Raw genomic sequence first — 27,201 nt, 5'->3', positions numbered from 1 at the left:
TATCTTTTGAGATTATTTCCCAAGACATCCTGTGATAAATGAATAAAGTTCACTTCTCAACCATTGGCATTTTTTGAGGCCAGTGTAGCACCTGAGTTCAGAATCTTAGATTTCTCAGATGGGAAATAGGCTTCTCCCTTCCGAGGCAGCTTGGAGCTAGAAGGGAGAGCTATTGTCATCGTTCCCACGTGGAAACAGTAGGTAGAACGACAGGGAGTTTACTCAGCTGCTTAACAGTCTGCAGGGGCACAGGCAAGTCTGTCCTCTTTAATGTTCTCCCCCTCGCGGTGGATGGGTCACCCTCCCTGTGGACAGACGCCCCCCCCCCCGGACGGGGGCAGGGAGATGAGGGGCGTTCAGGGAAAACAGCAAGAGGGGACTGCAAGTCCAACGCTTTGAAGTGGAGATGCAGAGAGACAGAAGACCCACGCTGCAAGGTCAGAGATGACCCTCATCCAGGAACAACACAGACGGTATGAACAGCTCTGCGGGAAAGCCAGCCCCAGTCCCCAAGAAAGCGGAGGCTGTAGTAGTCATGTTAGGGGCAGACTTTGGCCCGCATTCCCCAGAACCGAGATCCAGAGAGAAGTTGAAGGTAGGAGGCGGAGTGTGCGCCTGCGTACTGAGTCCCTGGCGAGGGTCAGTTGTTGGGTGCAGAGCTCCAGTTACGCGACAACAGGCACCCAATATCTAAGGAAGCGAGACAAGGATGCAGACAAGAGCACTGTGGATATGGCCAGACTGGCGGGCAAGGATGGCACACAGAACTGGGATGGGCTTATGGTTTTCTTTCTGAAGGGCGGGGTTTGCGAGGGGAACACGAAGGTGCACGCCTGTGATCCCAGCACTGAAAATCGCTGTCTAAAATGGAGATAGAAAACAGAGAAAAAAGAGAAGGGAATAAAGAAAAGAGGAAAGCGGAAATATGGACCTGGGAGCAAGTAAAATTTGAGACAATGGGAAAACAGTTGGTGAGAAAGATTATTATTACAATGTGGAACCTGACACAAGCTGGAGTCATCTGAGAGAAGGGAGCCTCGACTAAGAAAATACCTCCACAAGGTCGGGCTGTAGGCAAGCCTGTAGGGCTTCTTCCTATTAGTGATCTGTGAGTAGCCCAGCCCATTGTGGCTGGTGGTCCTGGGCTCTGTAAGAAAGCAGACTGAGAAAGCATTGGGAAGCCAGCCAGTAAGCAGCACCCCTCCATGGCCTCTGCATCAGCTCCTGCTTCCAGATTCCTGTTTGAGTTCCTGTCCTGACTTCCTTCAATGAGGAACAGTGATGTGGAAGTGGAAGCCAAATAAACCCTTTCCTCCCCAACTTGCTTCGGTTGTGGGGTTTCATCGCAGTGGTAGAAATTCTAAGACAATGGTTTATGGTCATCAGTGGACACTGGGCAGAACAGCCTGACCACAGGAACATGCTAAAGAAGAGAGCTCTTTAACTTGGAGGCTGTCTCTCTGAGACAGAGGGTGAAGAAGGGAAGTATGAAGGCATGGAGGGAGGGAAATATGACAGAGGGAGGAAGGGAGGGAGGAAGGAAGGGAGGGAGGAAGGGGGGGAGGAGTAGAAACAAGGACAACATACCCTCTGGAATACACACACCCCAAGCTAGCCTCTGGCTAGGCCTACCACCTCCCAAAATGCCACCACCAGCTAGAGGCCAAGTGTGTGGCACACCAGCTCGAGCTGAACATTACATTATCACACCATAAAAAGAAATAACACACAGACTTAAGGTAACAGGACTAACTGGGATAAAATATACATATACACACAGGATACTGTGCTTCCACGGCACACTGTAATAGAGGTGTGTGTGTGTGTGTGTGTGTGTGTGTGTGTGTATGCATGTGTGTGTGTGGCAGGGCTTCACACACTATATAGCTCTGGCTGGCCTGTATCTCACTATGTAGACCAGTCTGGCCTTCAATTCACAGATATCAACCACCCTAATATAAGAAGCAGCGAGCAAGACACACTGTCACAAAGTAGATTGCAAGAATTGATGCCTGAGGGGCTGGAGAGATGGCTCAGAGGTTAAGAGCATTGCCTGCTCTTCCAAAGGTCCTGAGTTCAATTCCCAGCAACCACATGGTGGCTCACAACCATCTGTAATGAGGTCTGGTGCCCTCTTCTGGCCTGCAGGCATACACACAGACGGAATATTATATACATAATAAATAAATAAATAAATAAATAAATAAATAAATAAATAAATAAATAAATAAATAAAAGAATTGATGCCTGAGGTTGCCTCTCTGACCTCTACACAGATGCCCACACCCCACCGAAGCGCTAGGTTGCCCTCTGACCCCCCAGAAGATGCCACACCCAAGCAAAGCCCTAGATTTCCCTCTGATCCCCACACAGATGCCCGCACCCCAGAAAAGCCCTAGGTTGCCCTCTGACCTCCACACGGATGCCCACATCGCACCTCCTACCTCCCCACAGAAGAGGTGGAAGCTTTCATGAGTTCAGGTAACCTTGACATGAAACCCATTGATTTGGAGGGTTTGTCTACAGGATCTGGCCACAGCTCACTGACAGAGATGGCCACATATGCAAGTGTCCTTGTCAAGAAGCTCGTCTGGAATATTCCACTAGAAGGAATTCCTTGCAATAGTTCTTGGCTTGTGCACCAGGGGATCATGCTTTATGGCCTCCATTCCCATCTATAAAAAACAAAGTCTAGAAAAGTCCACAGGCTGAAAATACTGAACAAGGACTCAGAAAAAGTAGGGAATTAAAAAAAAGTGCATTTAAAGATCAGAGTTGGCTACATATAGAAACAGGGCAGCTACGGGGTTAGAATCATGAGCTGGCCTCACACACCAGGGTCATGGTGCCTGAGAGGAGCATGCTGGCAAGTTCCCAGTATGGCTAGCTGTGGTGGCACCCCCAAGACCATCCTGACTTTGCCCTGTTCCTCCCATTCAAGAGAACAGTGTGTTCAGTGCGAAGTCACCACTCACATCTACTAAGAGCTGAAGGTGCCCCCCCAAAGTCATGGGTTGTGACTTCTTCTCCAGTGCAGCAGTACTGATGTGGGTCTCTGGGGTCTGATTAAGTCACAAGGGCTCTTCCCTCATGAATGGATGGTATCCTTGTCACCAGGGAAGGTTTCTGATAGAGGTCAATCCCCCTCATCTCTATCTACTCTTTCCTTTCTAATTTCTGTCCTGGCAATGACATAAGAAACGGTCCTCACCAGCCGTGGCTCCCTAATCGGGGATTGCCCTTACTCCAGGGCTGTGAACTAAGAAGTCTCTGTTCTTTGTAAAATATCAGTCTTGGGTATTTCGTTATACTAAAACAAAGTGGAGCAAGAAACACCTATTTACACAAGTAGTGTAAGGAACATTACACAGGAATGAAACTTGAAGGCACAATCTCATAGCATCTAGGAACTGTCTGGCCCCCATCTATTCATCTTCTTCGGTGTCTTGTGGCCTTTTCAGTGTACTGACTCCTCAGTAAAGTGTGGCCTTCCTCGGGGAGACTGGGGGCTCTAGCTCAGTGTCAGAGGACTTGCCCAGCTCGTGTAAGGGTTCCCCCCTTAGCCCTGGGGGAAAAAGAGTCCCTCAAACCGAACAAGATGCATCTGATTCCTCTTAATCGCATTCTGGCAGAGCTAAAATGAGATAGCCTCAGCTAAGATACTCTGCACCCCCAAATGGAGACTCCCCATCTGACCACAGTCACCCCAAGTGGTTATTTGGACTCCTGCTCGCATAGCAGACTCAACTCACATAACAATGGCAAGGGAAAGGAAAATCCCAAAACTAAAGAAATCTTTAAGGCACCTTTTGGCAACCGTGCTCGTAATCACCACTCAGATTCCATTTTGTTTGATAATCGAGGTGTCCACGCCCAAAGACAGAGCAATGTCACTCTTCTCTGTGTCTCTAGGACGTGAATTTCCACAGGCTGTAATCAACCTGGAAACGTTTTTACCAATCGGCAAATCTAACTGAAGAGATCTACAAATTAAAATCAGCATTGGAATTAAAATCGACCAGCTGGCATTCCACTCACAAACCTGGAAGGTTCTGGCTGGTAGACACAACTGTCCCCACGGAGTTCCTCCTGTGACTCAGCTTCCAAGGTGCCCTCCAGGTTGGTAATATTCCCCTGGGTAAAACACCGTGGGCCTTTGCTTCATTCATTCCAGAGACGGGCAGGAGATGCCCGAATAGCCATCCTCCTGACTGTACCCAAGGTCACGGTGCCCTGTCAGAAACAGCTGTGTTTGCCAGAACTCATTTTATTAGGGAAAAAAATGTTCTTGATAAAGTAGAATTTATTTATTTAAAATAAGCAGATTCATAACGCATGTCTTTGCCATGTACGGGTCTGGATTTAGTGGAAAGTGAAGACACAAACAAAATTCCAACACTGGTAAACTCATTCTAACAAGGAGATTCTAATTTTTGAGCAGATTAAAGGAAAAAAAAAACAATTGAAGAACATTTGACACTTGAGCTTTTCTTAATGTAAGGTACGTATTTAAATTTTTGCAACAAGAAAGACAGAAAGGGAACTATAAATTTGAAGATAGAGTGTTACAAACCAGGATGCACTGCTATACACACACACACACACACACACACACACACACACACACACTACATACATGCATGCAGGCATACACATGGGTTTGAGCGGCAATGCTGAATAAATACATAAATTCATCATTTCAGTTGAGTGGTAGCACTTGGTTGTGCTAAGCTTTCACCTTGGTGACAACCATATTCTGAGAAGATGCTGAAATGCCAACAGAGACCCTTTCATCTTCACCCGATACAAAGCACTTTGCCATCAGAACGGGAACACAGAAAATACTAACGGTGTTGCCCCTGTGACTGTCCCAAGAACTCTTCAATATGTTAGCTCCTCACCAACACCCTAATATAGACACATGACCAGCACAGCCCAGCACAGCCCAGCACAGCCCAGCACAGCCCAGCACAGCCCAGATTTGGCAAAAGTTGAAGTAGCTTGGTCACCATGGCCACACAGCCAATAGCACCTGCTCTTCCCCATCTTCTCTGTCATCTCCAGAGAAGACTGCATCAGACTGCAGAGCTTCAGGCTCAGTAGGCCCAGGTGGGTCTCAAGCAGGCATACATTTGACAGGCTTGAGAGCGATGCAGACACTACTGGACTTGGAGAACACTCCACGAGGCAAGGCCCAGAGCATAGCCCCTGTTCATTCCGTATTCACTTCTCCCTTTGCCTGCTCCTAGACCTAAGTTCGGAGGCCACCTACACTTTCTCCTTTCAGAAACAGTGCACATCAGGCAGAAGCTGGGCCATGAGCTCGGATGTATTATGGACTGGCTATCAAGTTAGACTGCTAAGAAGACACACAGAGCGATCATGCCTAAAGTTTCAGTATTTGAGAAGATAGAGGAGGTGGGAAGGGAGTTGTGTATATCCAGGGCTTCTCAATATGTCTTCTACAGCTACTTAAACAAACCATTGATTCCATGGTCTAGAGTCTGTTCCAGCCTGCCTTTAGTGGCAAACACAAAGAGAATGCAGAATCCCTATACCTTCGGAGGAAGAATACATCTTAATCTTACCTATTTTAATTCTCTGATCCTACATTTCTCTATCTTTGTCCCATGTAGGGTAACAAAACAGTTAAAATACGGCTAATTTGGTGGAGGGGGAGAAGCTTCATAAAATAATCCTAACCACTAATGCCGTCTGCCTCTCCCCATGTATGGAGATGCATGCAATCAAAAGCAATCAGCTCCTAGTAATGAATAATACATAAGGCGCAGTGCACAGAAACCTAAGCCCATTTTCCTACCTCATTCAAGCTGACCAAGTATGTAGGCAGTTCCCAAAGACTGCTGCTCTCTCTGACCGCACACATCCCGACTGTCCTCCAGCAGGAAACACCTCTGCATTCATCTGAGTATATGCAGTATTTTTATAATTTTAAGTCTACACTGTGTTTTACGAACAGCTCATAGGATCTGGGGGTGGGGGCTGGGGACATTCTTGAGCTTGAGCTTTGGTTTTGTATTTCCTCAGGTAGAGAGCATTCTGAGTAGAAGGGACATATACTTAACCGGAGAAGCTAGCTGGTTTCATCACCCAAGCTGTAGGTCCCCCCCCCTTTTCATTGCCCCCCTTTCAGGGGGAAAAGAACAAATATTGAAAGGGTTATTGCCTGCCTGAGGCGCACACTCAGTTGTGAAAGCCAGGTAGGAAAGGGAACATGGTGTGGCTGGGCACCATGATAAATGCTTTTTCTCTCTCCAAACAGCAAAAGCAACTTCCCATCCTGATTCTCCCAAGGTTGCCCTTCTTTTCAGAAAAGAAACTGTCTCTGGTATCTGAAAAGGTTGAGTTCTATCTTCGCTGGAAACCCAAGAACATTTCGTAACAGCACCGTCTGCTCACGAGTAGAGCTGGACTAAAGAGATGCTTGTCCTGGATCCCGGATCTGGGCCAGTTCCTGGACTCCGGTCTTCTTGTAGATCTATGTTTGGTTCATAACACACGTATTCATATCTGTGGGGAGCTGGGCGATGGTGGCACACGCCTTTAATCCCAGCACTCGGGAGGCAGAGGCAGGCGGATCTCTGTGAGTTCGAGACCAGCCTGGTCTACAGAGCTAGTTCCAGGACAGGCTCCAAAGCCACAGAGAAACCCTGTCTCGAAAAACAAAAACAAATATATATATCTGTGGGAGATCTGTTTAGAGACTTTTGAACTAAAATGCTAGTAAGATGTTGGTCTCCTAAGATGATGTAGACTTCTGGTTTTGATGTGTCAAGCTAACCCCACCACCCTAAAAAAGGAAGACATGGGCAAAAACTCAAGCCTATTTGAAATCATCAGAGAGAAGAAAGCCGGGCAGCACACATGGGGTCACATTCAAGAACCCCAAGTGGGGCAGGGTGGCGAGGCAAGATGTTTGCTGCCATTTTCATTTCAGAACACTTGTGAATTCCTACAACCAATAAACCAAAGCAGAAAGCAGGAGCTTGGCATGCTATCACCAGCTAAAGATAAAAATGAGAGTTCAAATGTTAATAATGATGAAGATGATGATGGGTTGAAGGGAGAGAGGACATGAAGGAGGAAGGTCGCTAAGGAAACAGCCTTCTAGAAGAGAACATGTCAACGTGATCTCAGAGGTTTGGATTCAGTTTTCTTCCTCAAGTGCTGGCTGCCATGAACACCAATATTTTCATTTGAGATATTTGCCAAATATGAAGCTGTGTATACATGGGACAGGAAGCTGAGAAAACAGCAGAGAGAAGCTGTTTGGAAGCTTCAGAGCAAAGGAGGATTTTTGGCAGTTTCACAATGCTGGGAGTTTAAAGAGAGAGAGAGAGAGGGAGGGAGGGAGGGAGGGAGAGAGAGAGAGAGAGAGAGAGAGAGAGAGAGAGAGAGAGAGAGAGAGAGAGAGAGAGAGAGAGAGAGTGAGTTCCAAGCCCACCAAGGATGAGGGCCTCTGGGAAGGATCCTGGTCTCAGCTGAAACCCCCAGGGAGCTAAACTGCAAGAGGAGGGGAACCAGAAACAGATGAGCCCTGGGGAACCCAAAGCCCAGCTTCCTCCGGGACAAAAGGGCAAAATGATTGGCTTGCACTGCCTCGGACTTCCAGAAGAATGTTGAATTCAGTCTGCAAGAAAGCAACAGTGTCTATAACTGTTTTTATTAGATTATACACAAAATTGAATAAACAAAAAAGTTGTCAGGCATGTCAGGAAATAAAATCAAATGGAAAAAAACCAATCAAGGGACTAAAAAGATGATGGCAATAGACCCAGAGGTGACCCAGATACTAGATCAAGATGCAGTTTCTGAATCCAAGCTGTATAACAGCAACAAATCACCAACTGAACTTATTCCAGGGTCTGAAACTGCCTTAATATTTGAAAACCACTTAATGTATGCACACTAAAAAGGAGAAAAAACACATACTCCTATCAAATCAGAATATATATACATATATATGTGTGTGTGTGTGTATATATATATATACACACACACATACACAAAATGTTATATCAATTCGGAAGTTTAGAGGATAATTTCTTTAGTCTATTTAGTTTGAACATCTATAGAAATATTCATAACAATCATTCCTAATAGTATGATAGCAAATCTCTCACTCGCCCCCACCAAGGTTAGTGAATAAGTAGATGTCAGAAGAATTGCATTAGACTTCCTAGCCAGCAAAATTTAAAAAAAGGCAGCAGCAAAAAAAAAAAAATGAATTTTAAAGAAAGAAATTACATAGGTATTTACAGTTGATAGGGTTATACTCATAGACATTTCAAAAGTATAAACAAAAAAAATGATTAGTGTCAACAGAAAACTCCAAGTTTTTCTGGATACAAGATCAACACACAAAAATCAATTGCAGTTCTACATGGGAGCACAAACCACACACACTACATCATATTACACTACCGTTTACAATAGCATGTAAACATTCAATGCCAGAATGGAAGAGATGACTCCATGGTTTGCTGCGAAACCATGGGGGACCAGAGTTGGGTCCATGAGAACCCCAGTACTCATGTAACACGCTGAGCATGGTCACACATCTCTCTGCAACCCCGGATCTGTGTACGATAAAGATGGGATAACTGGAGCTTGCCTGATGTTAGCTTTGCCAGAAATTGTGAGCTCTGGGTTCTGGGAGAGACCCTGCCTCAAAGGAATAAGGTAGAGAAAGAGGAGGACACCTGACACCCTCCTCTGGCCTCTCCTCAACCCTCTCCATCCACATACTCACATAGCAAACATGTATGCATTCTCCCTCTCCCCTACCTCCCCCTCATATACACATCTTAATGCTATTTTTACCAGGAAAAAAATGTATTTTAAGTTCACTAATTCTTACTTTAAATGTCTTCCCAAGAAACCAGTTTGACAAGAACATGGTAAAGAAAGGGGATCATACCCAAAGAGAATAAGCCATCCCTGCCAAACAATACAATTGTGAGATAGGGAGAACGTGGAGGGCCAGAACCAGCAGAGGTGAGGTGACTAACTCAAGCATGGACCGGCTAGCCACACCTCGGAAAAGAAATTCTTTCTCAGAATTTCTGACTGGCTCTCACAAGAATCTCTTGGACTTCCAGGAATGAAAAATTTACTGAGTAAGAACTGCAGACAAAAAGTAGCAGAAAGGCCTCAAAATTGCCTAATTTACCTAACTATCTACTATAGTTTAAGCACAATATACCTTTCACAGAGTCAAGTGTGAAGAGCTGATCCCCAGCTGATGCTGGTGTTTTGGGAGATTGTGGAACCTTTAAGAGATGAGGCCTGATTGCAGAAGTAGGTCTCTGGGATGGGCTTATGGGGCCCTGGTGTGCCCCTCAATACCATAGTCGCTCTCTGCTTCCTCATGAATGAAAATGTAACAGTCTGTGCCCCAATTCCTTCCACAGATAAAGCCACCATGCCTCCCTGGTCATGAACCTATGGACTAAAAGAAAATCCCATCTTCCCCAAGCTACTCTTTCCTGGCTAAATTTGGTCACCATGAAAAGTCTAACACAGATGTGATAGAAGTCCTGTGTGTGTGTGTGTGTGTGTGTGTGTGTGTGTGTGTGTGTGTGTGTGTACCAATGTCCTACCATCCTACTACTCTACGTGGGTATGGGAGGGCAAGGGGAACTCAGAGCGGCCTGAAAGTGCACTCCAAGTATGAAGACAGGTACTGTGCACATCCCACAGAAGATTGTAATGAAGAAGTAAACGAACAGGATGATCTGTGGGAGAGTGCGGATGGTGGCACACAAATTTATTCCATTCTTCTCTTTCTCTCTCACTTCCTCTACAAAACATGTGGATGGGCAGAGATGGGTCAAGAGAACAATTGAAGAATGGAAAGGCCGTCTGTATGAAGGCCTGAATTCTAACAGACATGCTCTACCACCAATGGGAACAGACCGGAGCATCCTTGTGACACCTGCATCTGAGCTCCAAAGATGGAGGATGGGGCATGCTGACCTCTTCTGGGCATTTCTTGCTTGTCTGAGCTTAGAAATAACCTCCAAGTCATCAGGTGACTTTTAGGAAACACAACAAACCATATTTTCAGCATTAGTTAGCCTCGGCAAAACTCAAATATGCCATGCTTTCTTCTCTTAAAGGTGACCTTTTCCTCTCCTATTTGATGGAGCAGGGGAAACCTAACAATAGGATATGAAAGGCAGACCTTTTCCCAACTGCTAGTTCTATATAAAGAGCAAATTTACATCAGTATTACTGTAAGGATGTATTTGCTTGAAGTAGCAAATCTTGCTCTCGCTTTAAATATATTTTCTATTAATTCTTTGAGAATTTCATACATGAATATTTTGGTGATTTGAATAAGTATGGCCTTCATAGGCTCATATATTTGAATGCTTAATCCCCAGTTTGGTGAACTCTTTGAGACAGATTAGAAGGACGAGAAGGTGTGGAGCATTGGAGGAAGTGTGTCACTGGGGATGGAGTGGGCTTTGAGGTTTCAAAAGCCCTCGCCAGGCCCAATATCTCTCTGTCTGCTGCCTGTGGATCAGGGGGTAGCTCTTAGCCCCATGCCTGCCTCCTACTATGCTTCCACCATGGTGGAAACGGATTAACCCTCTGAACCTATAAGCAAAGCCCCAATTGAATGCTTTCTAAGAATTGCCTTGGTCATGGTGTCTCTTCATAGCTAGAGAACAGTAACACACATTCCATAAACTCATCTTAAAACATAAACATTCACAAACCCCTGATTTTTAATTTTTATTGTCATTTTGTGACACACAGGCATGTGCCTGTGTGCATGATGCATGTGTGAACCATGACATGTGTGTGCATGGTGCATGTGTGAACCATGACATGTGTGTGCATGATGCGTGTGTGCACCACGACATGTGTGCACGATGCATGTGTTCACCACGACATGTGTGCACTATGCATGTGTTCACCACGACATGTGTGCATGATGCATGCGTGCGCATGATGCATGTGTGCACCATGACATGCGTGCGCATGATGCATGTGTGCACCATGACATGCGTGTGCATGATGCATGTGTGCACCATGACATGCGTGTGCATGATGCATGTGTGCACCATGACATGCGTGTGCATGATGCATGTGTGCACCATGACATGTGTGTGCATGATGCATGTGTGCACCACAACATGTGTGTGCATGATGCATGTGTGCACCACATGTGTGTGCGTGATGCATGTGTGAACCATGACATGTGTGTGCATGATGCATGTGTGCACCACAACATGTGTGCACAATGCATGTGTTCACCATGACATGTGTGCATGATGCATGTGTGCACCACAACATGTGTGTGCATGATGCATGTGTGCACCACAACATGTGTGTGCATGATGCATGTGTGCACCATGACATGTGTGTGCATGATGCAGGTGTGCACCACGGCATGTGTATAGTGATGAGAAGACGACTTTGTGGAGTTGCTTCTCTGTCTACCTTCATGGGGATTGAATCCAGGTCACCAGGCGTGAATGTCAAGCACCTTTACCTACTGAACCATCTTGCTAGCCCACCACAGAGCAAATTTTAAAAAGAAGTAATAGACATAGGGTATCCCAATACCTCGGGCTTGGTTGCTCTCACTGTAACCTAAGGGTTGCTTCGGGTCTTTCCTTGACTTATATATGCTCCATCTCAATACGCGTTCTCAGGCTTTGGGTCAAGTACCCTGTTTCTGGAATAAGTACCCTGTTTCTGGATTAAGCACCCTGTCCTTAAGAAGTCACTTGCTAGTGGTGTTGTAAACTTAACTGATCCAGTTACTTACAGAAACACATTTCTACAGCCAGTACTTGCCTTCTCAGGGGCTCTTCTCACCTCCCAATCAGCTCTTTATGTCAGGAGATGCAAGAAGGCATTTCTTCTGCCTTTAGCTGAAGTTCTGAGTTAGCATTTAAAAACCCAACTCCCCTCCCTCGAGGAGGCCAACTAACTACTTTGTAGCACAAACATTTGTTACATTAAGTGAACACAGCAAATGCTACAAATTGCACTTCAGTGCAGATTAGATAAAAAAAAAGTTTCCTTTCTGTTGAGAAAAGCCTGTTCAGCCAAGACACCCCAAGATGGTACAGATGGGGAGGTCAAACCAGCAGAAGGAGCCCTGCAGCTAAGTCTGGAGGCCTCTGGAAGAACATTTGGAAGCAGCAGGAGGCCTGGGCTCCTGGCCCACAGATAAGAACACCTCCCCCACCCAACCTGGAGGCCTTCAACAGCCTGAAAGTCTCCCAGCTTCCCTAGTCTTCTCCTAGGCACACAAATTAAACACACCTAACTGCCAAGCGCTCCCGTCCTATGAGACAAATCAACCCGAGAGTCATCCAAGGTTGGGACCATTCTAGTTTCTGCTTTCCAGACGCACTGCTAGCCCAAGGAAGGATGTCGCCATCCTCCTGAGCACGTGGCAGCTGCTCCTTTTTGCCCAGAGTTCAGGATACATCTCACAAAGCTCCTGCTAGCACTTTCTTTGAAATAAAAACTCTTTTGAAAGATTTTGCAGTCACTATACTGCTAGCCTAGTGTTTTTGTTAGGACTCTTCTTGTGAGAGAGGGAAAATCCTGCATTTCAAACAAACTTGATCCCAACAAGTACCTTCAGGCTGTTCTCACTAGAGAAGTGAAATGGAATATCCAGTTGGGCAGATTGAAAAGCCAACAGCTAAGACAGGGCCAAGGAGCCACTGAATGCTGGTTCTCTCCAGTGCATCAAAAGATGAGTATCTAGCAAGGAGAGACTTTGTTTCCCCAAAGAAGATGGCTCTTGTGAAGCTACCAGATTTATGTATTTATGAGGAAAAAGCAAACACCAAAATCTTCCTTGTTTTGAAATCCTGGTCCATCGTCTCCATACCCCAATGCCTTACTCTTTCTTTGACCATCCCAGCTAAGACGTGACCTACAGCTTTAGTGTATCTATCCAGCACCAGTGCCTGGCATCTGCTGGTCCTTCTATTGTTAGGTCTCAAACCTGGAACAAAGGGGTAACTGAGAGGCCTATTAACATATCAAAGGGGACGCTGGCCAACAGGTTCTTCCAGCATTCCTCAGTCCCTAACAGTCTTCCTTGGCTGACAGGGTACTGTTCCTGTTCCTTACCCCTAATTCTCCAGCTCAGGGACTAAGCTGGTTTCACTTCCTCCAGCTCCTCTGGCCCCTATATAACTCAGCCATGTTGGCTACACCAGTGTCTTGGCCCAGGTTGCCACTCATGGTCTGTGGCTCCTCTCTTGCCTCCCCCACCCCCAACTCCTTTTCTCTCACATGGCCTGGCTCAGTCTAACCATGAGTCTAACCATGTTCACCCTGGACTTTTCCAGATGCTGCTGCCTCTGGCTTTGCCCTCCCTAACCTTCACCTCAATCCACACCTAGGAGCAGTCATGTCTTCCTTTTGTTTCTTTTTTTTTTTTTTCTTCAGTCATCCAGTGTTGAAACCCAGGAATGACACAAATGAATCCCCGTCCCAGGAACGCATCCGTTCTGAACCAAGCTGCTGATGTATGTATGTACGGAGCATTTATTTGTTTCTCCTGGCTTTTGCCGTCCACCAAATCTGACTCCAAATTCTAGATTCCAGTACTTAAGCTGCGGCCTCCCTCCACCTGCTACTCCTCAGCTACTTTGTTAAGTATGTCTCCCAGCCCTTAGGGCCTTCTAAGTCTCCCTGCCAAGGCACCCACCTGGGGACTCTCAGCTCTGGACCGCAACACCCATCTGGCTATCTATGGGGACATCTTTACTAGATGCTCACCCATCCCTTTCCCCCAAAACCTCAGTCTCTCACCTCCTCCTAGGAGCTACAGCCCCGGCTGCAGTCCAGCCTGGGGCCACCTGAGACCTTTTCTGTTGTTTTTTAAAGATATAAGGATGGGAGAGGAAGGCCAGCTTCACGAGGGACAGCAGTCCCACAAGGGATAGCGGCAGTTAACTTGAGGCCTTGGTGGGTCCCAGGCCTCGATGAGTCCCCTGAGGCCTTGGTGGGTCACCTTCACAGGTGGAAGACTTCATGCAGAGAGAGTTTGTGTATAGAGCTTATTTAGTGAGTTATGGAGGGAGAAGAGGAGAAGGGGGAAGAAGAGGGGGGGCGCGAGCATGGGGAGAGATAGAGGAGGGGGGGCAGAGAGATCGCAAGTCATCTCTTCAGGAAAGAGACAAAAGAGAGACAGAAGAGACAGAGCCCAGGCTAGAGGAGGTGGGATTTCCAAGCGGAAGGGGAGGGAGTTAGAAGTGGGTGGGGCTTGTCTCTTAAAGGGACAGGGCACCCAGGTGACAAGCCAGCAAATTATAGCATTTTCCTTGTCTCCTCCCCTAGGAGCCTCCTGCAGTCCCACAGCTTCTGCTCTTTGCTCCCTCCTAAAGTTTCCTTTCCCTACTCATGGCTGCCAGCTCTGTCTTCCCCCTTAAGCCCTCTTCGGTCTCTCTCCTCCCTCAGGTGGAGTTCTGAGAGCCTGTTCTCTGTCTCTCAGCTCCCTCCTACACTCTTTCTCAAGTCCCCTTGGGAGCTTATAGAGATTCTTCCCAGCAGTGCTCCCAGGGAACGGACCCGAGAGGGCCTGAGCGCCAGACACTGGTGTGCCTCCAAAGCTACAGCAGCCCTTCCCAGGGCTAGCTCCCCCACCCCCACCACAGATCTGTACATCCAGAAGAAACCAGGGTCAATCTGGAATCTCTGGAACCTACTGGAAAGTCGACAGTCTTTCAAGGCAAATTAGATTTGGTTTCAGAAGCCAAAGGAGACTGTGGGCGTGCTATAATCCCAGGACTCAGGAGGCAGAGGCCGGAAGACTGCCAGTTTGAGGGCAACCTGAGCTACGCCCCCGCAACCCTGCTTCAGAAAAAGGCCAAACTGAAGTGTCTTTGGGTCTGTAAATTTGGGGTCTCCTCCCTTCTTTCGTGCTTATCTTTGCATTTACTTTTCCAGTTGCTCTAGGCATTATCCGGGGCTTAAGCTGCACCCCGTGTCATGTGACTCTCCACTTCCTGTATTCTGTTCTCACCTAGTGCTGTGCCAGACAAATCCCCGTCTGCTCAACACACTTCAGACCTATTGGTTTCCTTTCTGGGACTACAGGTTTGAATTAAAGCCTTACTACCGCGTCCTCCGCCTGTCCATGCTCCGTCAGTTGCTGGCCAAGTTGTTCTTCATTGCTAGGCAACACCATGAATATACTTTATTGCAGATTTTTTTTCCCCTATAAAGCAGTCACTTGAACTCATTTTTAGCAAAGCATAGTAACGTAGACATACTGAAAAAGTAATCTATCATTCCCTGTATCTAAATGGTAGTGTTTGAATACGCTAATTCCAAGTAAACATGTATGTATACTATATACACAAATACATATTTGCAGTCACCTGACTTGCACTCACTTGTAAGCATTATTCTATAATTTAAATGTGTGCATTAATTTTAGCCACCCACAATCATCAAAACTGAGGATCAAACAATAGAAGGAAACAGTTTATCCCAATAAATCAATTAGCTGGTCATCAAGGATGTTTACTAAGTATTATTGACTTGCTTGGGGGAAAGACCCCTATTTAAAAAAATCTACTCAGGGGCTGGAGAGGTGGCTCAGAGATTAAGAGCACTGGCTGTTCTTCCAGAGGTCCTGAGTTCAATTCCCAGCAACCACATGGTGGCTCACAACCATCTGTAATGAGATCTGGTGCCCTCTACTGGCCCTATATTTAGGGATATATGTACGTAGAATACTGTATACATAATAAGTAAATAAATCTTTATAAAAAAAAATCTACTTAGCAACAAAACACCCTGCCAGGTAAACACTACCCTTCAGCACACCAGCCCTTCATGTTCAATAGCCCCTTGACCGCCAGACCACCTTCCAAAGACACCTGGGGTCACATGAGGAGAGAGGGTGAGAAGCAGGGAGCAGCCCCACCTTTGGGCTTCCTTGAGCCTTCATACCTGTGCTGGTGCTCCTGTAAGACTTGGTAAATGCTGATAAGAAAAGTTTGGTTTTTAAAACTCCCCACAACACAGTCCTTGTAGACGCGGAACTCTGCAGCCGTCACCGCCTCACCCTCGGGAATCTGGGATAAGTTGAACTTGAACTCTTTGTGGTGTCGCTGGCGTGGGGAGAACTCCTTGTCGCACTCCACTATAGGGTTAAACAAGAGAGAGTGATACACTGGTGTTACTTGACCTGGTGCCACGGGCTCATCTCACGACCGCTCCCCAGTTTCACTTCACAGATTACCAGTGACCAGCGGTGGGTTCACGAGACCAAGGGGCTGAAGGGAACGCTGGCTGAACTGCCAGGCAGGTTGAGATTGAAATCCTCCCTTCTGCCCGAGATGAAGCAAAATCTTTGTACCGCGTTCAGTTTGAATACAGGAGTTTCAAGAGTCGAACAAAGGATTGGCATGAGGTCAAGTTACTTAAAGACTCTTGGTTGCGGGTTCCCTCATCAGCACCAAAGAATACGGCTGTGCAGAAAGGCGTGAAAATGAATGAAATATTGAAGAAGAACTTGCCACCCACTACACCTGCCTAAGAGTTGTTGGTCCCCAAAACAATACGGGTTAGCAGCCGATGCAATTGGTTGCCCACCAGAACAAGATGCTGAGGCCTTGGTGGTGGATATGCCATGCACTCTCCCTGCAGAACATGAGAATCAAGAGAGAACTGAGATAAAGGCCCCCTTCCTGCCTGGGAGGTCTCCTAGTGCTGGACGGTGCTCTGTGGTTAGGGGACCAGAGTCTGAACCATCCTCCTCAGCGGTGGGCCCTGACTGCCCGCTACCATCTATACCTAGAGAAGAAGTGCCCACTGGTGGGGGAGTGGCATAGCTCTTATGACAGTAGCCAGTCGCTTCCTGCAGTCCATGCCACAGGACGGCACTCACATCTGGTGCTGTAAAGCTGACCAAAAACCCATGACTGGGGAGGTCATGGGTCCTAGTGGAAGGCTATTGCTCTTTCATAAATAAATATGATATGCCTGTCAAATTACCTTCTAAATATTCACCCTTATTCCCCTAGGTCAGTGCTGATGTCAGCTTCGGGAAAGGAGGCTTCAGTTTGTCATGGACAGTGGGAACTACAGAGACTCAGGTCTGCTCCAAGGTTGGTGAATAAGTGACTACTGAGTGCCCAACGTAAGTGGGACATCTGTGTCCGTCACCAGATCCAAGGCTTGGGGAGCACTGAAGAGAAGGCAGAGCCCAAGGGTGGGGAGAATGGTTTAGAACGCTGTCTCCTGGCATGGCACGTGGGCTGCACGCATGAACTCATGGCAGTGTGACAGCCTGCCAATGGCCCACGTAAGACTTGGCCTGGTCATGGGAGATGTAGAGACTTATAAACTGCCCCCCACACACAACACCCTGACGATCTACATGCTATTGGCAGTTGCTGGAGGAGGGGGAGACATTATCTTCTGTGGTGTAGCCATTGGTGAGGTGCCTCTGCTCCTATAAACAACCTGCTACTATGTTTGACGGTTCACTGGGTGACAAGAGACAGGAAAGCAGAGCTGCTGGAAAGCAAAAGAGGGACACGAAGATAGTGAGGGGTTATGATCAGAGTATAGGAGAGGTCATCAGGAAATCCATCATTACGGATAATTAATCATTACGGATAATTAATATTTGCCTATGACTTCCTGACCCTTCTAGCCTTTTCCTCCATGTTGCTTTTCCCTCCCCAGTTTTGTTCATGTGTCACCATCTGTAGATGACATGAAAAGGGGCACCCTGAGCTAAACTCGGGAGCTAGGCCATGCATGGAGGACAGGCAGTGCCTCTCCCCTCTTGCCGCTACAGAGGTCTCCACATTGTGCTTGCCGTTCTATGACAATATTTGTAGGACATTAATTTGCTGTTTGACAACTCCACACATGTAAATAATACACTCTTACTCCTACCCCACCCTCTCATCTCCCTTCCACCCATGTCAACACGTCTAAATCCCTTTTCATGTCTTTTTGTCTAGGGATCTACTGAGTTTAACCGGGGCCACCTGTTAGACTGTCCAGAACTATCCTAGCCACTGGAGCCGAGTGTCAGTGGACTTTTGTTGAGGAGTCTAGGGTAAAGTCTCATCGAAGATGTTCAGACAGCAGAAGAGGGTGTGAGATTCTCTGAAACTATGGTACAGTCATCTACACAGGCAAAACACGTAGACATTTAAAAAATAATTTTAAAAGATTTAAGTAAATAAAAATCTCTTGGCGGGAAGATTTGAAAATGACACCGACCAGCTCTACAAGAGACTTCAAGGAGTGACAGGTGGTTGTAAGCCACCACGTGAATGCTGGAAATTGACCCTGGATCCTCTGCAAGAGCAGCCAGAGGCCTTAACAGCTTCATCTCCCCTTTTCAGTCCTTTAGGAAAAAGCGCTGGCTTCAGGAAGAGTCAAACGAGGTCTGAGCAGAGAGTAGATGATGCTGTGTCCCCAGTGCGATGGCAGCTTTGCTAGTCAGTGACTGAGGATGAAAAGCAAGATTGTTGAAGAGTTCACACAAGGACGGCCACACAGAAGGCGGATCACCTTTCCTTAAAGCTGATCTGCCTCCTAAATTTGATACATTATCATTGTCGGTTAAAGAGGAATTAAATCTGATTTCTCAAAGAGATTTTCTTGAAAAAGAAAAGCCACATATCCTTTCTATAGGACCATTTAGATACTAATTTAATATAGCTAAATGGAAATGAGTTTCTTAAAGATTCCTTAGAGAGCACGCACAAAAATTCTCCAAAGAATCCCTTCCATCTCTTACTATGAATAGAAAAGAATTGCATACATAAAATGAAATACGAGAAAGTAAGACATTTCCATTTGCAAGAAGTAGCAGGACCAACTGTGTGCAATGAATGGGAAGTGTGGCAATCAGTCCTTGCTGAGGACCACCACATCCAACAAGCCACCTCCAGCTGTATTTGTCACCTGCTCTTGCCTGTACACTCTGGCACTGGTGAAGCTGAAGCTATGCCTACCTACGCTGCTGCAGGCCCTGAGCTTCCTCACATGCCTGTGGGGGGGGGGGGGAGACAGCTGCTGTGTAAGATGTCTCATAGCCTGAAACCTCCCTGCTAGGAGGAAGTCCAGACCAGGGCAGAAGGACATGGAAGTGTGAGAGGGGAAGAGAGGAGTAGAAATAACGGAGGGGGGGGGGAGGACAACTGTCCAACCATATCACGTTAATTATTTTTAGTTTTGAGGTTTCTTTAGAGATGTATTTGTTTAGAGAGAGAGAGAGGGGGAGGGAGTGTGTGTGTGCGAAAACATGTGCAAAATGTGTATGCAGTACCAGAGGTAGCCAGAAGAGGGAACCCTATCTCCTGGGACTGAAGTTAAAGGTGGCTGTGAGCCATCTAATGTGCGTGCTAGGTATTGAAGATGGGTCCTCTACAAGAGCAGCAAATGATTTCGGTGCTGACCCATCTCTTTAGCTAAAGCTTTTTGTTTTGGGTTTTTTGTTGTTTTGTCGTGTTTTGTTTTGTTTTGTTTTTGAGACAGGAGTTCTCTGTGTGGCTTTGGAGCCTGTCCTGGTACTAGCTCTGTAGACTAGGTTAGGCTTGAACACACAGAGATCTGCCTGCCTCTGCCTCCCAAATGCTGGAATTAAAGGCACGCACCACCGCCACCTGGCAGTTTTTTGTGTTTTGAAACAAGATCTCATGCAGCTCAAGACGATCTCAAACCTGCCATGTAGACTAGGCTGGCCTTGAATGACTGATCCATCTGCCTCCACCAGGACTGGGGTTGTAGGCATGAAACCATGCCCCATTGAGGAAGCCATGTTAGACATCTAGTTCATCGGGGCTTTGGAACAGTCCAAGCACAGCCACCAGCTGACATGAGAAACCCAGTGACTTCAAAGGACTGAAAAGTCACACTGCACTGCTGTTTCTAGCCACTACATTCCTGGAGATTTGTGTGACAGGCAACTGATATAAGAAAAGGAAAATGAACAGAAGAGGCTAAGAAAGGAAGGAGGAAGGGGCATAGGATTATGCTAGGAAGGGAGCAATTGCATCTAATTCTTAAGGCAGAAGACTGCCCAACACCGGGAGACAATGTGCGGGGCTGAGGAAGAATCCTGATAGAGGCAAGGAAGGTTCATCTTTAATCAGGAGGCATTGACCACAGGACCCCAAATTTAAGGACAGCATGGAGAGAGACGGCTCAGCTGACAAGTGCTTGCCGGGCAAGCTGGGGGACTTGAGTCTGGTCCCCAGGACCCACACATTAGGTGGGGTGGTGTGCATCTATGCAATCCTGGCATGAGTGGGAATGGGATGGATTCCTGAGGCCTGCAGGCGAGACTGCTGAGCCAAATAAGTAAGTGCCGGGGACAGCCAGAGACCCAGCCCAAAAAAAAAAAAAAAAAAAAAAAAAGGTGGGAAACAGTGGAGGAGAACACCTAGAGTTGATCTCTGGTCTCCATATAAATCCACCCACACATGCAGACATCCACACACAGTGTAAGCTACATGCTTAGCTCACAAAGGAAGAGGAAAAAAAGGGTAAAGAATCTGGCAAATTCTCAAAGACTATAAAAAGATGCTAGACACGAGAAAGCATTACTTTGTTACAGTGTGAATTACAACCCCTGGCCTTCCAGGGACATTTTCCCTTCTAAGACAACGCGGAACATCTTTTTACCCTCTTTGGAGGAAAGTCAGTCTCTGCAGCCCTGAGAGCCTCTGCATCTCTCACGCACCGCTGGGTGAGAGATGTCCACCTTCCTCTCTTCCTCCCCGGATGCAGAGCCATCATCACTGAAGTTGCTTTCTCACACCACAGGGTGAGGGGCCGATGGCTCACAGCGACATACGACACAAATACACTTAGGTTACATGCCTCTAGGTGCACCCGAAGACCATATAATGGTACAGTTTGAATGTCTGGTGTCCTCTTGGGCTCACGTGTTTTAAGACACAGTCTCCAGCTGACAGCACTGTTTTAGAAGGATGCGCAGCCTTTAGGAGGTGGAGCCTCAATGGAGGAAGTGGGTCCCCGGGGTTGGACTTTATAAAGTTTCTTAGCCTGGTCCTACTTCTGGTCTAATTCCTGCTTCCTGACTGTGGATGTGAAGTCACTAGTAGCTTCAGGTTCTGGCTGCCACCCTGCCACCAAGCCCATCGCGCATTCCTGCTGCCGTGATGTCTCTGCCACCATGAACTGTATCCTGTCTTAATCCTTGAGCCAAAATAAACCCTTTCTTAAGTTGCAGCGTGAAATCTCAGCTTCCCTTTCTTTTTTTCCCCCTTATTTAATGCTGACTGTACGGTCGAGCATCAGTTGAGTGGGGATAACATTTCCCGAGATCAGGTGAGACCACTCTTCAGTATAGCCAGACATCGGGTAATGGACGCAATAAATGCTGTGACATCCACAGGCGGTTATTTGAGAATCCAGCCCTCTGCGTTCAGAACGGGCCCTTGCTGAGTCCCTAGATAGTGCCAATTAATACCTCCTGCAATTTAGCTTTGTCTTTCAGGATAGAATACTGTGCCCAGAAGGGGGCTTGTGGAGTCACATTCTCCTCTTCTCCAGTAAAATGCTGCTGCTTTCTCCCGGGCAGTACTTCCAAGAATTTTTACTTCAAGGACCAGTTAAAGCCCTTTTTAAGCAGTAATAACCTTGTACGAGGTCACCTACTCTCTCTGTGTGTCTTTTGTAAGGTCGGTGAAAAAAAAAACAAAACAAAACAAAACAAGGCACTGTGCTCTCTCGCCTTCATTTTAACCCTCAAACAGAGAGAATGAGACTGAAAACCGGAACTCCACCCTTTAAACGGAACAAATTTGGTCCCCAGGACTCACTTTAATCTCTCTGTTTGCCTCAGATTCTACCTGCTTAGATTCCAGACCGACCCCGGATCATCATTACCCTAAGGACAGAAATGACAGATTTAATGACGGTGCAGCTCGGGGAGACAGGCACGGAAGCAGGGCAAGAAACACCACCTTAGGCCTAGAACTTGACCAGTGCCACTGCACTCCTGCCTGGTCCCCACCTCTGCCCCATAGAGCCTCTTACATGAACCGTGTACCTATCATGCCTTGCCTCCTAAAAGATGAACACTTCTATTACATATATGTGAATCACTGTGATTCATAGGGTTTTGTGTTTTTCTTTCATAGGGTTTTGTGTTTTTCTTTTTCCCTTGACGTTTTTCTTTTCCGCTTAGAGGCTGGGTGGAAACTGAGCAGGCACTTAGGAACACAGGACAGGCATGTTCCCAGGGAGAGGGCAGATGGTTCCGGCAGATGTCCAGCTGCTTGTCAGCTGAGAAACAGGGCTGCAGATCCCCAGGTGGCCATAGCTATTCTGCAGGTCCTGCTGAGTGTCCCATCTCTCTTCTTCACCTTTACTTTGGGTGGATCTATTAAAAACATGGAGATTACTTACAAGAGCTGGCACAGATGTGGAGAAAGTGGACCTCTTGTGTGTCACAGATGGTACGGCTGCTGTACAGAAAGTATGATAATTCAGTATGCTCATTGTGGACTTTCCATGGGACCAGTCACTGTCTCGCGGGATATGTCACAGCCATGTCATAGAAGTGGTGTTCCTAACAGTCCAAAGCCAAAAAAGCAAGGCAAGTGTCCTTTGATGAACAAAACAGGGTGTGAACCCACAATAAAATATTCTTTAGCTTTCCAAGGGAAGGATGTTCTCACAGACACCACAGTATAGATGAAATCTTAAGGCATTGTGCTACGTGAAATAAGCCAGACACAAATGGATACATAGTGTATAGTTACATTTATATGATAGCCTAGTTCAAAGAGAGAGAAAGTAGAAGGCAGTTACCAGGAGTGGAGAGAAGGGAAATTGGAAGTTAGCGGTCAGTGAATAGAATTGTAGTTTGGAAGATGAAAATGTTCTGGAGATGACTACAGAGCAATAGGAATATACTTGAGACCATAGAACTGCACACCCAAAGGCTGTGGAATATTCCTTTACACTGTGTAAATATATGTCTCTGCGACTGGTTTAATAAAGAATCTGGTTGGCCAATAGCTGGACAGGATAACGTTAGGCTGGAGAACCAGATTAAGGACACTGGGAAGAAGGGCAGAGTGAGAGGAGTCGCCAGCTGGATGAAAAGGAAACAGGACATACAGGAGAGGGAAAAGTCATGAGCCTCGGGGCAGCACATAGATGATTAGAAATGGGTTAATTTAAGTTGTAAGAGCTAGTTAGTAGTAAGCCTGAGCTACCAACAGAGCATTTATAATTAATAGTAAGTCTCCTGTGGTTATTTGACAGCAACTGCTGAGACACAGAAAAACTCTGTCCACAAAAGGCTTTTAGATGTAATAAGCATCAGAAGATGGCTTATTCCTTAAGAGTGCTTGCTGCTCTTGCAGAGGACCTGGGTTTGATTCCTGGCTCTCCCAAGGTGGTTCACAAGTACCTGTAATTCCAGTTCTGGAGGAACTGATGCCATCTTCTGGCCTCTGCAGATATCAAGCATGCATATGGTACATGCATACATACATACATACATACATACATACATATATACATATATACACACACATACATACATACATACATACATACATACATGCACTCAAACACTTAAACACACAAAAATAAAATTGGACACATCTTTAAAAATGACAAATTTAGGCTACTCATATGTTTAACCACAATAAAAATAGCCTACTAAAAATAAACACTATGTCTATCACATGATCAGATCAGACCCAGCTAAATTAAAACATTCTTCACTCTCTCTTAGGATAACCAATCTGTCAAATTTTCTCAGACATTTCAAAAAATGATCTTTCTCTATTTGGCTTAATGGAATTGGGCTCTCGGTTGAGTTCTTCCTTTCCAATTCATTGTTTTGTCTCTTGATTCATTTTTAAAAGCTCGTTAGTCAGACATACGAAAAATTCCATTAACCTAATTTAAAAAAAAAAATAGAGCTAGCAACATGAATGACAACATGAGAACCACGCCCTTTCAAACAGTGCGGATGAGTCTCCTTTTCAGTGCTGCTTTAGAAGCTAGGTCAGGGATGTACAAAGGACAGTGGAGTTAGAGACATGCTCCACATTGCTGGGTCTAATGCAGAGCCCAGGCTGGCCTCAAGCTCAGGCTAGGGATCCCCTGCCTCCACCCCCTGAGTGCTGGGATCCTAAGTGCAGTCCACCATACCCAGCTTTGTTTGGAATTTCTGCAGTGTGTTCAAGAGAGGCCTGGATACCCTCTCCCATGGAGTATGCTCTTGGATTTTGCCAGGGACGATCGCTCTCTTCCTAATAATCGGTCTATGTCTCAGAGGTCTAGCGGCTTATCTACAGACCATCTCATTCTGATCATATTTTTTTAATATTTATTTATTTATTATGTATACAATATTCTGTGCAGACCTCTTTACAGATGGTTGTGAGCCACCATGTGGTTGCTGGGAATTGAACTCAGGACCTTTGGAAGAGCAGGCAATGCTCTTAACCACTGAGCCATCTCTCCAGCCCCCTCTGATCATATTTTTGAGGGAAGGTTTGTGTGTGCGTGCCTGATTGTGTATGTGTGTAGGTACCTGTGTGCATGCGTGTGAAGGCCAGAGGGCAATCTTGGGTGTCACACCTCAGGAGTGCCTTGGGTTTTTTGTTTTGTTTGCTTGTTTTTAGTTATGGTCTTTCAACAAGACCTGGTACTCACTGATAAGCCCACTGTCTTAAAAAAAAAAAAAAAAAGAAAAGAAAAGAATTTCAGAACTGTTATTCATTCCCAATTTCCCCTTCTTCATTGGGCCTAATTAAGTGTTATTTTTCTTCTCACTGTTGCTTAATTGGATTATTAAAAGGTAGTTCAATATGGATATTTTTCTAAAAGGCATCTATGTCTGAATTATATCTATTTAAGTTGTCTGTCTAGAGAGGGGCTGGGAAGGAATCCCAGGTGGTATTGCGCTTGCTATGCAAGTCCAAGAACCTGAACTTGCTCCTCAGCTCCACACACGAGGCCCTGTGCTAGATGCGTCTCTCATCCCCTTGTTACTATTCTCACAGTCTTGGCCTGGTCTCTGCTAGGCACGGAAACATGTGTCTACAGATCTCAGGGCAAGGGCAATAGAGGCAGATGCATTTCTGGGGCTCACTGACCAACCAGCCTATGGGCATTAGAAAGATCCAGGCCAGCGGCAGGCCAATCTCATAAAACAAAGAACGACTCCCAAGGTTGTACTCCAGCCCCCACAGATCTACCCGTCCCCACACCCTCACACCACCTTGCTGCCCCCCCCACATATGCACCTATACATGTAAAAATGGTTTAGAAAAATATAAAGATAACACCTATTTCAACTGAAAAACTCAGAGAGAAAAGGAAATGAGAATGAAGGGAAAGAAGAAAAAAATTGTTTATTTAATGTACAGTCACACACAGTACTCCATCACTAACTGGATTGGGTTCCTGGGAACCGAACACGGGGCCTCGTGCATACAAGGTAAGAATTCTGACTGACTGAGTCATATACCAAGTCATTACTAAAAAGAAAAAAAACCCAACCATTCTCACTCCCAAATGTAGGTATTAATGTCATTTAGGTCAGGAACATTCTCGGTGGCTTCATATTTGCATCTCACTAGGGAAATAGCAGATCTCAGCTGGCATCAGGGAGCACATTTGGCACTTACCAAATGCAGATCAGGAAGTCTCGGGGCACCACCGATACCAAGTGACTACATTTTTTTGCCCACTTACAAGGACTAGATAAAGCAACCAGGCCACATTTAGTACAATTCAATATGTATAGTGTGCACTTTTGTATTCTACAAGTGATTAAAAAAAAATCACATATTTGCTCAAAGCTGAACAATCTAAGAAGAAAAGCAGATTCTCTCCCAGCCCCCTCACTTCCACAGCAGAGCAAGGCTGGGCAGCCAGCGCATCCTCTGTGAGGGAGGCGGTTAAGCCTGGACTCAGAGCTCAGGGAGCAAGCTCAGGTCTTGCAGAGTGCTTCTCTTACCTCTCCCTGGGGTTACCCAGCAGCTCATGCACCAGTGGATCCCCATTTCCCATCACTTCTCAAAACATCTATCAGCGTTACACCTCTGCTTCATCCTCTGTATTGTCTCCTCGGAAGCGACAGCTAGACACATGGCAGACTCTGACATTTCTCATCTCTTAGTTCCTTTTTTTTCTTTTTTTAAAATCTTGTTGGTGAAGTAAATTATTTCTTTAGGTCTATTTACAAACTCATCAATACTTCCTTGTGTTGTTTAATATAATACATTATTTTTCATTTCTAATAACTCCAGTTGTCATTATTGTTGGGCTTGTCCAGTCCTTTTCAATTGTCCTGTGGTGCTATCTTCTCTTTCCATGCTGTTCCCATGGTTTCAGTCTAACCCGGGTTTAGTCTCCAAATTCCCCAGGACAGTTGACCTCCTCTCTGATGCTCTCGACTTTGGTAGTGTGCCTCCTTGTGTGTTTGGGGATTTGGGGTTTTCAAGTTTTGGGTTAGAAATTTTCTGTGAATATTTAAATTGATGTTTCTGTTGTTCTTCACAAAATGCAGTTTTCCATTAGGAACCACTTTATTGCCCAGGAGTCCCAGAATGCTGTGTGACCCTCAGCAATAGCTCCAGGCTTTGTTTTGAGCCTAAGCTGGTCTCAGGCTTTGCAGCAGTGCCGGACTTTGCTCTTGTGGAAACCTGGGCTTTCTGTGTATTTGCTCCTGGGAACCAAGCCTGGTCCTCCTGCCAGTGAGGACCTGAGCCCTTGCTTTTCTTTATCTCGGATCTGATAGCATGTCAGCAGGGGGCCCACAGACTGCCCGAAAAACTTCCACATTTTGAAGTCTTATCTTTTGTGTTTGGAAAACAACCTTTGGGATGCATCCCTCTCAAATCTCAAGGATGTTGCAAAAACAGCTTAATGTCTGAAGTGTTTACAAAGCTGTACCACAGCTGTGATTATCTTGTCTGTCTTTAGAACAGTCCCTGAATGTAGACAAAGCAAATGCTAGCTACCACTGTCATAAAATCAACAGGAATCTAAGGTCAAAGGCCACTAACATTTACTATTTCAACTGTTTTTTTTTTATGCTCATCCCTCCAGTGTCTCCCCATCCCTCCCCACTGTCTCCCCATCCCTCCCCACTGTCTCTCATCTCTCATCCCTCCCCACTGTCCTCCATCCCTCCCCACTGTCTCCCCATCC

At 46.1% G+C, this 27,201-nt stretch overlaps 1 protein-coding gene across 1 annotated transcript in view; it reads right to left on the bottom strand.

The window, feature by feature from the left end:
* The window catches only part of Bmp6 (bone morphogenetic protein 6), a 144,366-nt gene that overhangs the window by 14,384 nt on the left and 102,781 nt on the right, over positions 1-27,201 (bottom strand). The window contains exon 2 of the mRNA XM_005355058.3: positions 15,970-16,162. Coding sequence (XP_005355115.1) covers positions 15,970-16,162 — 193 coding nt within the window. The remainder of the gene's footprint in view (positions 1-15,969; positions 16,163-27,201) is intronic.

The sequence above is a fragment of the Microtus ochrogaster genome, chromosome 16 (assembly GCF_000317375.1).
Source record: "Microtus ochrogaster isolate Prairie Vole_2 chromosome 16, MicOch1.0, whole genome shotgun sequence".
In the NCBI taxonomy this organism is placed as follows: Eukaryota; Metazoa; Chordata; class Mammalia; order Rodentia; family Cricetidae; genus Microtus; species Microtus ochrogaster.
The sequence above is the reverse complement of the archived record's forward strand: the minus strand, read 5'-3'. Positions and strand labels throughout refer to the sequence as shown.